This window comes from Geotrypetes seraphini, chromosome 6 (assembly GCF_902459505.1).
Source record: "Geotrypetes seraphini chromosome 6, aGeoSer1.1, whole genome shotgun sequence".
NCBI classification, from domain to species: domain Eukaryota; kingdom Metazoa; phylum Chordata; class Amphibia; order Gymnophiona; family Dermophiidae; genus Geotrypetes; species Geotrypetes seraphini.
In genome coordinates, this window is record NC_047089.1 from 208,196,455 (window position 1) to 208,208,986 (window position 12,532).

A 12,532-nucleotide genomic window follows, 5' to 3' on the forward strand; every position below is an offset into this window, starting at 1 on the left:
TCTCCGGCTGCTAAACAGTTCTCACGCTGATTTCAACTTATTTTAAATGTGTTTCTTAGAGAAAAGCTAACATGCCAAGTTACACACAGGGAAAAAAGGCAGGTGTTATCTTGCAAGTTGAGGTACATGATATCCTCCAGGATCCCAATGGCAGGTATATTATATTGTCAGTCAGCCTGAACTCTAGGCCCTATGTCTTTGTAATACTTATGCCCCTAAACCCAGGAGCAGGATTTTTCCATCATTTGGAAGATCTTTTAAAGGTATATAGAGATATCCCATTGGTGCTGGGTGGCGTTTTCAATGAGGTGGCTGATCCTTCTTGGGACAGATCTACAGGGGTGGGGAGGGAATCTCATAAACCTCGCACAGGTATCTCAATCCTTTGCGATTCTCTGGACATGGTGGATGCCTGGAGAACCCTGCATCCCCTGGAGAAAGATTTTACACATTTATCCAGGGCACATGGGACTATGTCCCCGTATTGAACTCTTGATGTGTTCTCTGATTGCCCACTCCCAATCTTACTGAGTTAAAAAAATTACTGAAAACCTATCTGTTTGGCAAATTTGTGCCATGATTTTGCTTTGAATCATTCCGCATTGTATCATGTTGTATTGTACTGTATAGCAATGTATTCTACTGAATTCTACTATATCCTACATCTTCACTGATATGCCTCAGTTCTCGTTGTGAACTGCCCGGAACTTCTGGTTGGGCGGTATATAAGAAAATAAATAATCTATATAATAAAATGCTAAGCGCGCATGCGCACTCTTACTGCGTGCTTCCCTGATCTGTCAGGCTGTGGCGGCAAGAGTACGCATGCGCGCTTACTACGTCACCACACAACAGCCGTAAATGGCCTACATCTTATTCGCAGTCCAGCTTGCGAGACGCCATCGGGCTGCGAGGAGACGCGGACGGCGGTGGAGGGAGCGAACACAGAGTCCTGCCGTCGCCTTCCCGAGCCTCAACCGTCAGTCTCCTCCTTCCTGCCCGCTTCTGGCCTCTGCCCCTCACCATGGCAACTCGGCTTCACTCTTTTTTTTGGTTTGTTTTGTTTTCCGTGGGCAAACCGTACATGTGCCAGAGCTGCGGCAAGGGCTTCTCTAGGCGAGCACAGGAGGTGTGAAGGGGTGTGGTAGTAGAGGGCTTTTTCAGGTCAGTGCACAAGTCAGAAGAGGAGGGATTACGGTAGTATACTCTCCAAGTTAATGGGTTAAGGAAGAGGGGTTTGATCAAAGGTTACACAGAAAGGAGGGGCTGGGATAGAGAAAAAGGGCTAGAGAACGGTTTTCAGGGGAAAAGTGGGTGCAGAGAAGAGGGGCAAGAGATCTTTGCAGATGATGTCTGGGAAGGATTTAGGCAAGGGGTTTTAAGATGAGTACGAATTGGGGGAGTAGGCGAGAAGGGGCAGGGATGTGCATGAGGAGGAACTGTGGCAAAAATTTCTCCAAGTGAAGCTGGTGACTTGCAGAGGTGCTGCTGCACAGGGACGTGTGGTGGGGGAGGGAAATGCTGCTGCACAGGGAAATGGAGGGGGAGGGTATGCTTTTGCTGCTACTGCACAGGGAAGTGGAGTGGAGAGGGAAATGCTGCTGGTGAGAAAAGGGGGCTGGGACTGAAAGGGAAAAGATGGGAGAAGAGGGCTGGGGGGGGGTGTAAAAATGGTTTTGGAGCTGGAGCTGAAAATAGGGGACATGTGAGGGAAGAAGGCTTTACAAGCACCCGTTAATGTAACGGGCTTGAAAAAGGAATGGAGGCCTACTGCTGGACAGGGGAGCAGGAAAGAGGTGCTGATGGACAGAGGGGGGCGAAAGGAAGGGAGGCCTACTGCTGGACAGGGGGAGCAGGAAAGAGGATGATGGACAGGAGGAGGTAAAACAAAGGGAGAAGGGCTGCTGCTGGATAAGGGGAGCAGTGAAGGTGGGCACAGGGGAGGTAAAAGGAAGGGAGAATGGACAGGGGGAGCAGGCAAGGGGTGGTGGACATCCAAGGAAAAAGAAAGACAGAAATACAGAAAATGGCTAAAGAGAGAGAGAGAAAGAAATAAAGAGACACACACACATATATTCTAGCACCCGTTAATGTAACGGGCTATAAGACTAGTTGTTATTATATTGCTTTCTCATTCTTATTTCTGAGCTCTCCGACTCTAGAATTGGCCCCATTGAGATCTCAGATCATGCCTGGGTGGTGGCAGAATGGCAGCTGGCTCCTGTTTCAGGCTTGAGTCGTAGATGGAGATTCACCAGTTATCTCTATAGAGCACAGGTGTCAAACAAGGCCTGCAGACCAAATCCTGCCCACCTGGCTGTTTTATGAGGCCCGCAGTGCGATGTGGCGTTTTCATTGCCACACCTGGGTGTTTTATCTTCTGGACAGCTCCCTCCTCCTCATTTCTGCAGTGTGCTCAAAGCTGCAGGCAGTGGCTCCTTGTGCATCCCGCGCCTCATCCAGAAACATTCCCTCTGACATTGTGACATCAGAGAGAAGGCTTCTGGTTCAGGCACAGGACGCGCTTAGGAGCCGCTGCCCGCGGCTTTGAGCACACTAGAAATGAGGGAGACGGCCAGAAGATATGCTGCTTGAAAGCTATGGAAGTACTTTCCAGCACAGGACAACAATCTTCAAAGCCTGAATGGAAACGAGAGCTTCTGCCTTGCCCGATCACCTTTGGACATACTCTCAGAACTTACTTCATCTCCCAAGGCTGCATTGACACAGAAGACATAAGCGCACAGGTACCTGGGGAAGACCCTCATTCTTTTAATGAAGCCCCTCTCCCCTTCCCCCCAGGTTTGAACACATGGAACATCAATGGCTACTAGGATTTCATGACTCATAGCCTAATCCTGATAAAAGAGCTGAGAAAGCATGTGTGTAGTCGTGATGGAAGACAGATTCTAATGAAGTACAGAAAAGATTATGGCAAGCCTGCGCAGTTTAATTTTGTGGTTAACCATTTTGTGTTGTTAGTAAGATTATATTGTGTGTATATATGAAATATGAATGGAAAAAATGGTGTTACAATTAGTACTATTAGGGGGGGCGGGGCCTGGAGCAGAAATTGGGTGGGGTCTGGCCCGCGACTTAGCCTGTGTTTTAGATTTTGGCCCCTTAATGTGATTGAGTTTGACACCCCTGTTATAGAGACAGCAAATTTCATGCTCACCTATTAACTCAATGGTGGGCTTTCTGCGAGCACTTTGGTGATCCAACACTGGCATGGAAAATGGCTAAGGCAGTACACTTCTCCCTCCCTATTCACGGGGGTTAGGGGCAGAGCCAGCCCGCGAATAGGAAAAGTCACGAATAACTTTTGGCTGTTTCTGACCCACCCCCGGACCTTACCTGGAGGTCTAGCGGTGACGTGGGCAGGAGCATTCTTCCCACACTCCTGCCCCGTGCAGAGCCATGCTTGTGAGACCACGGGAACTCACTGCACGGCTTTGCACGGGGCAGGAGTGTAGGAAGATCGCTACTGCCCCACGTTACCGCTAGACCACCAAGTAAGGTCCATGCTCCGATCGCCCCCACGCCACCCCTGATCGCCCCCTCCGCCGCTTCTTATCGCCTCCCTCCAATTCCCGGGGCCGTTCTATTTTCGATGCTACAAGCGATTCTCGGAGGGGGGGGCGGGCCTGGGGAAAAAACCCCGCAGATAATCGAAACCACGAATTGGGAGGGGGCAGTGTACTTCGAGAAGAGGAGGAGGAGTGTGTGGCGCAGTATGGAGGAGTGTGTGGCGCAGTGGTTGGATCTACAGCCTCAGCACCCTGGGGTTGTGGGTTCAAACCCCGCGCTGCTCCTTGTGACCCTGGGCAAGTCACTTTATCCTCCATAGCCCCAGGTACGTTAGATAGATTGTGAGCCCACCGGGACAGAGAGGGAAAATGCTTGAGTACCTGATTGTAAAAAACCGCTTAGATAACCTTGATAGGCGGTATATAAAATCCTAATAAACTTGAAACTTGAAGAAATAATTTCTTATGTTCAAGTTTTATTTGAAATACCGCTTAAAAAATTGTCTAAGCGGTTCACAGAATCATAATCATTAAAATCAAGGGGAAGACATTAAACAATTAGACTAAATTGACATAAAGGAGACAGAAGGATTAGGAGAGAAATACAATTTGTTAAAAGAAAGGAGGCCATAAAAGGGTCAGCATAGAGAGGAGAGAAAATAAATTTATTACTTAGGATCTAGCTAAGTACTCAGGACCTGAGTTGGCCACTGTTGGGAACAGGATACTGGACTTCATGGACCTTCATTCTGTCCCAGTATGGCAATTCATATATTCTTATTGTCTACTCCCACAACATGCCTCGCTGAAATTGCTTGTAAATGGAACACTGCCTGATTGAATAGCAGCATGGCTTACCAACTCAATGGAGCACTTCTAGTGCCTCCCTGTCAATTGAAATAAGCCACCACTGTGGCATTGTCTGAGGACACCCTTACCACTTTACCTTCAAGGTGTTTCTCCAGAGTTTGCAAGGAGAGCTGAATGGCCCACAACTTCAAACGGTTTATGGATCACTTCCTCTGCAAAAGAGTTCATCAGCCTTGGACTGCAACAATGTCCTCCCCAGCCATAGAGACTGGCATTGGTCGTCAAAATCATCCAAGAGGAGATGCGGAGCTGTACACCTCTTGCCAGAGACTCCAGTCAGAGCCACCAAGACGAGCTCCATTGAGTTCTACCATCCATGCCAGTGGATTCTGGAGTGAATCCGTCTGTGGAGACCAGTGGGACGACAAAGCATGCTAGAGGGGACCCACATGAACCCTCGCCCAAGGAACCACATCTATGGTCACTATCAAGGAACCTAGTATCGAGATAGTGTCTGGAGCCGACATTATCAAGAAGTCCGAGATAGGATTCTTAATCTTCCATTTGCATGGCTCAGGAAGAAAGACATGGCCCTCTGCCATGTTGAAGTAGATTCCCAAGTACTCTGGCTCTAAGTAACTTGCGGACGATGATGTTCCAACCCAGGTCCTGCAACTGCTGGACCACTTGAGGTCACCACACTCTCTCCTTCCATTTTGGATGGGGCCCTCATCAGCCAATCATCCACACAGAGATGCACGTGAATTCCCTTCTTTTGGAGATGGGCCACCACCACTACCACCTTGGTGAAGGTACACGGTGCCATTTCCAGCCCAAATGGAAGAGCAGAGAATCTCCCCAGTACATGGAATCTCAAGAATATTCTGTGAACTAGATAAACCAGAATATAAAAAAAGGTAGGCCTCCATCAAATCCAAGGAGGCCGGAAATTCCTCTGGTGCAACCCCACAACTGACTGAACAGTCTCCATATGGAAACCTGGTACCTTTAAGGCCACGTTGACTTCAGATCCAGGATCGGTCTCCATTCGTCTGAGTCTTTTTTGGGCACTATGAAGTATATGGAGGATCTGCCCAAGTCAGATTCTGCAGGCAAAACAGGTTCTATGGCTCGAATTGTTAACAGTGTGTCCACCGTTGCTCGGACTTTGACCACTTTTTGGCTGACCGACCAAAGAATCCACAAAACGATCCACTAAGGGGTAGCTGAATTCAAGCTGGTATCCTTCAAGGATTATGTCCAGCACTCATCAGTCCGAGATGATATACACTCACGCCTCCCAGAACTCAGTTAGCTTTCTCCTATCTGTGGGAGTCCGGCTACAGTTCTGGCATCATCGGGACTTCTTGGAGGCTGTGGTCCAGAGGACAGAGTACACCTAGAGTTACCATGGAGAGGGGATGAAGCTGAAATGAATCATGTATAAAGGAGAGAAAGGGCACAGGATATACAGTTTATTGAAGGGACATAAAAAGAGGGAAGATGCCATATGGAAGAGAGAGAGGGTGGACACTAGATGGAAAGGGCAGAGAGAGAGGGTGGACAGTGGATGGAAGGGGCAGAGAGCGGGTGGACAGTGGATGGAAGGGGCAGAGAGAGCAGAGGCTGGGTGGAAGGGGCAAAGATAGAGGGCAGATGTTGCATCAAAGGGAGAGAGGACAAACGCTGAGGACAAAGAGCGAAGAGAAGATGATTAAAGCAGAAACTACAAAAGGTAGAAAGAGATATTTTTTGTTGCTTTACATAGAATCAAGTAGTATTGTAACTGTATTGATAAAACTTTATAAATAGGAAATGGAAATAAGGCTATTTCTTTTGGACTAAACCCCTTTCCACAGGTCAGAACAGGATATCATAACAGCTGTATAATGTACTATCTTGAAGAAAGATTTGGCCTCTGAAAGCTAACTGAAAAATGGATTAGTCCAATAAAATTGTATTTTCTTATTTCTTGTTATTTGTTTTATTTCTATTTGTTTTTAAAGTGGTGATTGTTATTTATCAGTGTTTTTCAAATTTACATCTACTGTCTTTATATTTTGTACAGTATTAGGAGACATGGGAAACCAAGGTGGCAAGGGGGCCCCTTCTAGTGATTCAGACAGGTCGTGACCTGTTTGGGCCGCCGCGGGAGCGGACTGCTGGGCAGGATGGACCTATGGTCTGACCCGGCGGAGGCACTGCTTATGTTCTTATGTGTCACTATTTCTGTGGTGTTGCATTAATTTAACTTTTGTCTACATATTTCTATTTTTTATTTGTGATTATTCCATATTGGGTGAGGGTGTTTCTCTGTTCTGTGTGTATGAAAAGGACATGGTTTTCTGTTAGCACTGACTGTACAGGATCTGACTTGTTTAGTTTTACAATTCGTGTGTTGGTGTTCTAGTGCAGTGTTCTTCAACTGCCAGTCTGTAGAATGGTGCTGGTCCGCAGAAATTTTTTGCCAGTCCGCAGGGCCGGCACCTCCATCGGGCACAAGACAGTGTTCTGCAGGGATCAACGCGGCATCTTCGGGCTAACTCCCTGAGTGCTGCAGTGCACAAAGCCGTGGGAAAAGGTTCCTACCCACATCCTACACCTCAACCGGAAGCCTTCTCTCTGTCATATATACCAGGTACACCACTGGATTTAATGACCCCTATTCTAACCACCAAATTTCCCTGTCCCACCCCACCTGGCTACTTTTTCATACCACCCAGCTGGAAAAAAATTCTGGGGTGAACACTGCTGAGCTATTGTAAAATGGAATATCAAATAGGGAAAATAATTCTCTGAGTAGCTGTAAAGCAGGGGTGTCAAACTCAATCACATAAGGGGCCACGGCTGAGGGAATGTGCTATGGTGGTCGCAGGGCTCCAATTTCGACACAGTTCCTCTTAACATTGGCGGAGCTGCATTGCACCTGATGGAGGGAGGGAAGAACGGCGGGCTAAATCTCGGCGACGGCAGGAATTGTTTGGCGGGCCAAATTTTAGTACCCCACAGGCCAAATTTGGCCCGCAGGCCAGAGTTCAACACGTCTGCTGTAAAGGATCATAGTGCTACAGCCCAGATCCCATTTCACTAAACTTGAAGTTCAAAGAAGCATGAAGAAAGGTTACAGATGGCTTCTCCACAGCCCACTCTATCCCCCAACATAAAAATGAAAAGCAGTTTATTTTTAATTAGGTATTTATATACCGCCTATCAAGGTTAACTAAAAAAAAAAAAAATTAATGGGAAAACTGCCAAACTACTTGGAACAGTATGTTGGGATGAAAGTGGCATGCATTTCAAGTAACTGTGCTTTCTGCCTCTAGGATGCACTGGTTTGATACATTTGCTAATAAACAAAAGTCAATGCTATGCAATTTAATCATCTCCTCACCTTGATCGCCGCCTGTGAGGGGATCGGGAGCGGCTTCTCCTCCTATCTCTCTCTCGAGATCTTGACCGTTCTCTTCGTCTTCTCTCCCTTTCCCTGGAAGTTGAACGAGATCTTCTGCGCTCTTTAAAAATAGAAGTTTGTAAAATAACGTTAAGGAAATCCTACAAAAAAATGAATACATGGGAACAAAATTCAAGTGTTTTGAGGAAAGAGGAAGGTAGACATCTTTTACTACAAATACACACCATTCAAAAAGTATTTTACAATGAAGGTTTTGTTTAAATAAAGGTTGGAAAACTATACTGTTTGGTACCTAGAAAGTACTTTATTAATTATCAGGTACCAAATACTGCTAAAAGCACGTGGATACTCACTAGTGGAAAACTCTAATTAGGACGATACTTACCATCAGGTCAAAGTGAAGGAGCCACAGAACAGCAAAAATATTGATAAACAAAGAAAAAACACAAAGCACCCACCCCCTAGATTTTTAGGATCTACTACTTTTCCTTGGGTTGTTTTTTGTTGTTTTTTTTCCTTGGGTTGGTGTTTTTTTTTTTTTTACTTTAGTCTCAGAGGCGGACTGATCATTGTGACAATAGAGTACTGCTCAAGGGCCCACTGTTCCTTAGCATTTTCGTTTTTGTTAGGGGCCCATGGCCCTTAATACCCGGAGGACCAGATCACCGTCAGTTCACCCCTTTGTCTAACAATATAAGCAGATAAAGGAAGAGTTCGTTTACCGAGATTTACGACCTTATTTCAAAACAAAAGCGCGAACGTCGCACAGGGAGAGCTTAATCCTAAAGCAGGGATGAGGGAAAGTATCACTAAAGAGAACTGCGCTTATAACGTCGAAGCGGCGGCAAGCTTCTCTAACAGATTCTTCGACCACTCGATACATTACAATACCTCTACGCGCTCCTGGCGGCGACCGACTCCGGCTACGGCCCATCACTATCCACTACAATTCGAGCGACGGAGAGTGAGTCTTTCACTACCCACTTCCGGCCAGGGAAGTCGTCCGCACTGCGCTTGTGTATATCACGTTTCCGGACTTCAGCTGCGCATGCGTATTCAGCCAACAGGGCCTCGACGCTTGCTATTTTTTGTTGGGTTTTGGCAACAAATTTTATTGAATTTTAATGAAATGTAAAACACAGCCATAGTTGTGCAATTTTCTGTAAACATCTCTGTGCAGAAATGCTTCAGATTAGAATCGTCATAACAATCATAGAATCACAAATATTATTTCTCCACACAAAATACTGTATGTGTCTATATAGAATAGCAGGATTGTTACTCTCTGAATTAATGGTAATTTTTTTACGGTTAGGTTTTTAGTTTTTCTATCCAGACCTTTATAAACAAAAGGTTACCATATTTGTGGAAAAAAAAGGACACATCGGCTCCGCTAGTGGTTTCAGAAAAAAAAGACATTGAGAAATCCAGGAGTTACTTCCATTGAAAGCAATGGACATAAGGAGAGAAGATTGAGACATCCAGGTTTTACTTTTGTTATGGAAGTAGTATCTACCTTTTGTTATGGAAGTTCTACTACCTCCGGCAACTACGGAAAATCAGACGATACTTCTTGGGACCGGACTTCTCTCAACTCTATGCCTTCGTCCTCTCCCATATGGACTATTGCAACACGCTCCTAAATTGGTTCACTTTGAAAGACCTCCATCGACAAACGAGTACAAAATGCCACCATCTGACTCCTAAAGAATCTCCACATACAAGCAGTGGTGTAGTAGGGAGGGGGGCGGTCTGCCCAAGATGCCGTCTCCATCCCCCCGCTCCTTGCCTGCCCTCCACTGCTGCGCGTGTGTGCCGCTTCCCTTCCCAAGTACCTCTGTAATGTTCCTGGCGCCAGCAGCAACCCCCAACCTGCTGTCACGCCAGTATTGGCTCTTCCTCTTATGCCACTTCCTAGATCCGCACCCAGGAAGTGATGTCAGAGAAAGAGCCAACACTGATGCGACAGCAGGTTGGAGGTTGCTGCTCGCACCAGGAACTTTAGAAGTAGAGGGGAAGGGAAGCGATGCACGTGACAGGAGGGGGCAGGGAAGGAGCATGTGGAGGTGATGGAGAAAGGGTGTGGAAGGTGTGCCACCGCCCCAGGCGCCTCTCTTGCTACACCACTGCATACAAGACCTGATCACCCTGGCATTATGCCTTGCCCACTGGCTGCCGATCAATAAATGATGTATATTCAAAGGCCTAGTAATGGCCTACAAACTCTTCTATGACATGATACCGGCCTATATGGCCTCCAAACCTCCGCCATACACCCCAAATCAACAGCTTTGCTTGCAAGAAGAAAAATTATGTGTGCCCTCGAGATGTGCCTTCCGCCTTGAGAACGCCCAAAAAAGATCTTACTTGCACTACTGGAACAAACTTCTACCCGCATAAGATCATTAGTAGGTCTACTGAACTTCAGGAAGGCAATAAAAACTCATCTCTCCCCTTGAACCTCTATAAGAAGGTGTCACTCCAAATTCCCTGAACCTTCTGATAAAGTGCCCCGACCCTCCACTATCTTGAGCTCAAATGCTATGGGGCTCATAATAATAATTTTAAAAAAACATCTAAAAAGTGGCCTAAATGGGTACTTGGATGATCCAAAAGCCTGATCGTCCAAGTCCCCATAACCAAAGCTGGTTTTAGATGTATCTAAAACCATCTTAGGCCTTTCCCCTGCCTCTAAACGCATAGAGAAAAAAGAGGCGTTTTTAGAGGAGGGGAAAGGGTGGGAGGTGGGCCGACAGACCTAGGCGTACAGCAGGTATAACCAAAACTTTAGGCAGGTTGCCTAGTCGGCACTTATATGTTTTGACTTAGACCAAGTCAAAACAGGTATAAGTGCCGAAAAAGGGCCCACTGAGCTGATCACAGCTGGCGCGATCAGCTCAGCAGCCCAGCAACCTACCCACCCACCCCCACCGCAACTGTCGCAACTGGAGAGATGGCTCATCTCCCCTGCCGCAATGCGATCACCCCTCTACCCGAACTGCTGCGGCCCGCAGCAGGAGAGATGCCCAATCTCTCCTGCCGCAGTTTGTGGCAGTTCGGGTAGAGGGCTGATCGCATCGTGGCAGGGGAGATATCCAATCTCTCCTGCCACGATGCATCAACCCCCTTCCCCCCCCACACACACACACACGATCCAGGCAGGAGGGAGCCCAAGCTCTCCTTTCCCATCGAGCCGCGATCCTCCCCCCCCCCCCCCCCCGCGATTACGATCTGGGCAGGAGGGAGCCCAAGCCCTCTGCCCAGGCGACCCCCCTACCCCCCATCCCCACTAAGATCCAGGCAGGAGGGATCCCAGGCCCTCCTGCCCTCAGCGGACCCCCCTCCCACGATCACCCCCCCAAACCCCCGATTGGTCCCCCACCCGCCGACCCCATGACCCCCTGCCTACCCCTCGACCCTCCACTCCCAACCCCCCTTGCCGTACCTGTAAATACGTTGGCCGGACAGACGGTTCCAAGCCCGTCCATCCGGCAGCCCGCCATCTGTCGTATAGCGGGCCTTAGGGCCTGATTGGCCCAGGCACCTCAAACCTGCCCACAGGTGGGGCCTGAGGCACCTGGGCCAACCAGAACCGGACCAGTAGCCTTAGGCACATGGATCCAACCCATTTGCTTAACAATTATTTCTGTTCTGAGTTCATTGCTGAAGCGCCGGGAGCGGGACCACAAAAAGCAAAAGGCTGCAGGTGTGGCAGTCCCTGATAGATTTTCAGAAGATTGTGTTCATGAGGAGCTTGCTAAACTAAAGGTGGATAAAGTGATGGGGCCGGATGGTGTACATCCGAGGGTACTAAGGGAACCTAGGAAAGTTCTAGCAGCTTTGCTGGCTGATCTTTTCAATGCTTCTCTAGAGTTGGGAGTAGTACCAGAGGATTGGAGAAAGGCGGATGTGGTCCCTCCACAAAAGTGGAAGTATGGAAGAAGTAGGGAACTACAGGCTGGTAAGTCTGACTTTTAAAACAGAATAGTGCAGTTTCTGGAATCCAATGAATTACAGGTCCTGAAGCAACATGGATTCACTAGAGGAAGGTCTTGTCAGACAAATCTGATTAATTTATTTGGCTGGGTGCAGTAGTGTAGCAAGGGAGGTTGGCGCCCAGGGCCGTGCACAACCCACTCTTTTCCACTGCTTATTGAAATGTTCATTTGCGCAAGCAGCACCTATCAGTTGCTCGTGCCTGTCTCAGCTCCCTTCTGATGTCACATCCTAGACCTGTGGTCAGGAAGTGATGTCAGAAGGGAGCTGACGCTGGCAAGCTGCAAATGGAAGATGCTACTTGCATCGGTAAACTTTTAAAGAGGTACACAGGGGATGGAGAGGAGGAGAGGCACTGGTGCCTCCCATAAAGACGGCGCCCAGTGTGGTCCACTCCTTAGCCTCCCCCCCCCATGTTACCGACTGAGTGACCAGAGAATTGGATAGAGGAAGAGTACTATATGTGGTGTTTTTAGATTTTAGCAAAGCTTTGACAGTGTTCCACAAAGGCATCTAATAAATTGAGTGCCCACGGATGGACCCCAAAGTGACAGACTGGGTCAGGACCTGGTTGAGTGGAAAGCAACAGAGAGTAGTGGTTAATGGAAAGGGAATTTTACCAGTGGTGTACCTCAAGATTCGGTTCTTGGGCCTGTTCTTTTTAACACTTTTGTAAGCAAGGTAGGTCTTGTCAGACAAATCTGATTAATTTCTTTGACTGGGTGACTAGAGAATTGGACAGAGGGAATGTGCTTGATGTGGTGTATTTAAATTTTAGCAAAGC

The 12,532-nt window shown here is 47.6% G+C and overlaps 1 protein-coding gene across 2 annotated transcripts in view; it reads right to left on the minus strand.

The window, feature by feature from the left end:
• Nucleotides 1–8,800, minus strand: part of SNRNP27 (small nuclear ribonucleoprotein U4/U6.U5 subunit 27) — a 69,850-nt gene extending 61,050 nt beyond the window's left edge. For both annotated transcript variants that reach the window (XM_033947423.1, XM_033947424.1), the window contains exons 1-2: nucleotides 8,644–8,800; nucleotides 7,732–7,852 (exon numbers count right to left, since the gene is read on the minus strand). In XM_033947423.1, coding sequence (XP_033803314.1) covers nucleotides 7,732–7,852; nucleotides 8,644–8,686 — 164 coding nt within the window. In that variant the 5' untranslated portion in view covers nucleotides 8,687–8,800. The remainder of the gene's footprint in view (nucleotides 1–7,731; nucleotides 7,853–8,643) is intronic.
• Between the last annotated feature and the right edge of the window lie 3,732 nt (nucleotides 8,801–12,532).